General features: G+C 41.1%; 1 protein-coding gene across 1 annotated transcript; it reads left to right on the forward strand.

Moving 5' to 3' along the window:
• Window positions 1-266: 266 nt before the first annotated feature.
• LOC110711284 (uncharacterized protein K02A2.6-like) lies at window positions 267-1,094 on the forward strand. The gene has a single exon (XM_021889664.1). It carries the CDS (start codon window positions 267-269, stop codon window positions 1,092-1,094), a length of 828 nt encoding a protein of 275 aa, XP_021745356.1.
• The last annotated feature ends 2,824 nt before the right edge of the window (window positions 1,095-3,918 follow it).

Raw genomic sequence — 3,918 nt, forward strand, 5'->3', positions numbered from 1 at the left:
ACATTGCCAATTATCTTGCTTGTGGAGTCATTTCCCCGGAGTTATCTTCTCAACAAAAGAAGAGGTTTTTTAAGGAAGTGAGGAGGTACTTTTGGAACGACCCATACTTGTTCAAGTAATGTGGAGATGGCCCTTTTCGAAAATGTGTTCTGGATCATGAAATCGAAGGAGTTCTTGAGCATTGCCACTCACTATCATGCGGAGGACATGGGGGTGTTAATAAGACGGTGGCAAAAAAATTTCAATCTCTATTGTGGTGGCCAACGATGCATAAGGATGCCCACAAGTTCGTTTCACAATGTGATAGGTGCCAAAGGAGTGGTGGCATAACCAAGTGTGATGAAATGCCTCAACAAAATATCTTGGAAGTTGAGCCCTTTGACGTTTGGGGGGTGGACTTTATGGGGCCTTTCGTTTCTTCTCGTGTAAATCTATATATATTGGTAGCGGCTGATTATGTGACAAAATGGATTGAAGCCATACCCTCACCTACCAATGATCACAAGGTTGTTCTTAAGCTTCTTAAGAAGATCATTTTTCCTACGTTTGGGGTTCCAAGAATGCTAATTAGTGATGGAGGCTCCCATTTCGCCAAAAAGCAATTTGAAGCTCTTCTCAAGAGGTATGGCGTTCATCACAAGGTTGGATTACCTTACCACCCTCAAACTCAAGGACAAGTGGAGGTCTTGAATCGTGAAATGAAGAATCTATTTGAAAGGATGGTGAACAAATCAAGGAAAGATAGGTCTCTCAAGCTTGATGACACACTATGGGCTCTTAGGACGGCGTACAAGACTTTAATCGACATAACCCCCTATAGGTTGGTCTATGGAAAGGCTTGTCACTTGCCGGTTGAGTTAGAATACAAGGCTTGGTGGGCCATCAAAGAACTCAATATGGATTTATCGTTGGCCGGTGAGAAGAGATTTCTTAAGCTCAATGAACTTGAAGAGCTTAGAGATGATGCTTATGAGAGTCCAGATTGTATAAGGAGACGACCAAAAAGTGGCATGACCAACATATTCAAAACAAGAGCTTTAAGGTTGAGACAAGGTTTTTCTTTTCAACTCAAGGCTTCGTTTAATTCCGGGTAAATTCAAGTCCAAGTGGTCAGGTCCTTTTGTGATATCTAAGACTACTCCTAATGGTTCTTTTGAGTTAGATGCGGATGGTAACAAGTTTATGGTCAATGGTCATCGTTTAAAGCATTAATTTTTCAAGGAAGAAGTTGGTGTCATCGAATGTATCATGTTTGATCCTTTGGATCCAATGCCTCCCCCTTGAAGAATTTTTCCTCATGGTCAAGCTAGTGACCTCATAAAGAAGCGAGGCAACCCGAGTTTCTAACTCTTTTATATATATATATATATATATATATATATATATATATATATATATATATATATATATATATATATATATATATATATATATATATATATATATATATATATATATATATTACACTATTCTTTTTTTTTGCATTTGAATTTTATTTTTACCCTTTTGGTTGATAAGTGTTTCGATGATGAGGGGGTAAAGGCTTTTCTATGTCGAAGATGAGAGAAGAAAGAAATTCAAGGCTGCTTTGCGCGACCCAGTGCGCGACCAGTGTGCGGGCGCGCAGGGAAAGGTGTGCTGGCGCGCAGCCCTGTCAGAACCCGCACACTTTTGTTCAATATTTAAGATTGGAGACAAAGAGTTTGCGCGACCCAGTGTGCGACCAGCGTGCGGGCGCGCAAGGAAAGGTATGCGGGCGCGCAACCCTGTCAGAACCTGCACACTTTTGTTTAAAATTTAGGATTTAGTGTGCGACCCTTGTGCGGGCGCGCATGTATCTGTGGGGGCGCGCAGAACTGGGTAAATTGGGGTTTAAGTTCCTCTTCCCTATTTCACCCTCACATTTTCGTGAACCCTCTTTCATGCTCTCTTCTCTCTCCTCACAAACTCAAACCCTTACCCTTCAATTTTACCCATAACTGTCAAATTCTTTTGATTTTCCTTCAAATCCATCAAACTTTTTCACTTTACTCACAAATTTACCCACGTTCTCTCTCCAAAGTACCCAAATTTCCTCCATTTTTATGGTTGTGCAAGCTTGGTTGAAGGTGGTATTCTTGGGGGTTCTTGGTGGTGTTCAAGCTTCTCCTTATTGGTATAACTCCAAATTTTGCTACTCTATTGCTTATTTTCAATTGTTTATGCAAAATTTTGAGTTATTAAGCATGGTTTAGCTTAAGTGAGTTCTATGTGATTTTGGTTTTCTTTGCTAAGGATTTGTTGGTTTTTAGTGTGATATTTAGTGCTTGTGGAACATTATTGATTTTGAAGCTATTTTCATGGAATTTAGTTGAGTAATTTTGTGTTATTGTTAGTATTGATGATAATGCAACTATTTACATGAAAATTGCTTATTATCATAATGTGTTATGATTGTGTGCATTGTTTTTTATCCTAGTTGTTCTTGGAGCTATATTTGTGTGGTAAGTTGTTGGTACTAACCTTTTTGCAGATTGTTAAAGCTCGGTTTTTTATTAGTGCGGTTCAAATTTGGTTGAGTTCGAAGTGAGTTCCCTTTTAGTTTGGTTGTTTGTATTGCTTGAGGCCACAATGAACAAAAGAAAGAGTAGAAAGGAGCCCCGGTTGAGGGTCGAGGAGCCTAGTACTCAAGCTTAAACTCAAGCACCTAATGTTCCCCCTCGATTGAAATTCTTGAACAAGCTCCATTCTACCTTCTACAATGACCTTCAAGGCAGAAAGCTTAATCCCTCAAGGCACTATGATCAACGGTCTATGAGAGCTTTGGGGATAGATGATGACTTAAGGTCACTACTTGAAAACCTAGGGATGAGTGAGTTCATTAAGCACCAACATCAAACATACAAAGAACCCACTTTTGAATCCCTAGCCTCATTTGAAAAAGAACCATATGGGAACAATGACTTCCAAATTTCCTTACAATTATTCAACAACCAACATACCATGACTCATAGTGATCTCAATGCATTGTTGGACTTCAACCCCGAGGCGGATCTCCTTTCCCTATCCTTGATCCCATTCCCCGAGTATGATGCATTTCGTTGGTAGCAAACGAAAACCGATTTTGACGAGTTCAATACAAGGTATTCGGTGGAAAACATAATCATCCACCCTATTCTCCGTATCCTTCACCGCATCTTGGGGTATGCGGTGTTTAGTAAGAAAGAGTTGAGTAAGCTCTCACATGAAGAGATCTTTACTTTATAGTTTGCTACTAGAGAGGAGTTGAGAGGGCGGCTCAACAAGGAGTATTGGTTCGTCCTGTGCTGCGAGGCAACCAAGTCGGGCAACAAGACGGGTGAAATCACCATTGGTGTGATAATCACTAGGATTTCTAAGAAGCTTAACTATGAACGCTTCTTTCCCGCGTGCACTCAAGTTGGGTCCGATAAGGATTTATTCATTGATATCTAACAAATGAGAAGGTCGGGATTCATCCAAGGAACTGTCGATGCCAGCAATTTTCATGCTTAATATGTTAAGCGCGAGCACCATTGCATCTTGCCTTACCCCAGCCATACATCTTTGGAGCGGAATGCTAGGAATGTATGGAAAACTCCACGAGACAATGGTGTGTTACCCACCGCTTTTGGTGGCGCAAGGAATTTGGTATTCGAACAACAGCAACAACAACAACATCATCATCAACAACAACAGCAACATCAAGGAATGAGTAGCCTTGAGCAGCAAATGATGAGCATGCAACTTGGCATGCAAAGCTTGATGGAGAACCAGCAGGGTATGTTCATGCAAACCCAACCTCTCTATGGTGCGGCCGTGGATAGAGGTGAGATCACCCCCCCGGTCAATTACCCATATTGGCCGCCTCAGCAAGGTCCGGTCCCTTAATGGCAGAGATCGCAACCTACTTGGCCCTAT

The sequence above is a fragment of the Chenopodium quinoa genome, unplaced genomic scaffold, assembly GCF_001683475.1.
Source record: "Chenopodium quinoa cultivar QQ74 unplaced genomic scaffold, ASM168347v1, whole genome shotgun sequence".
NCBI classification, from domain to species: Eukaryota; Viridiplantae; Streptophyta; class Magnoliopsida; order Caryophyllales; family Amaranthaceae; genus Chenopodium; species Chenopodium quinoa.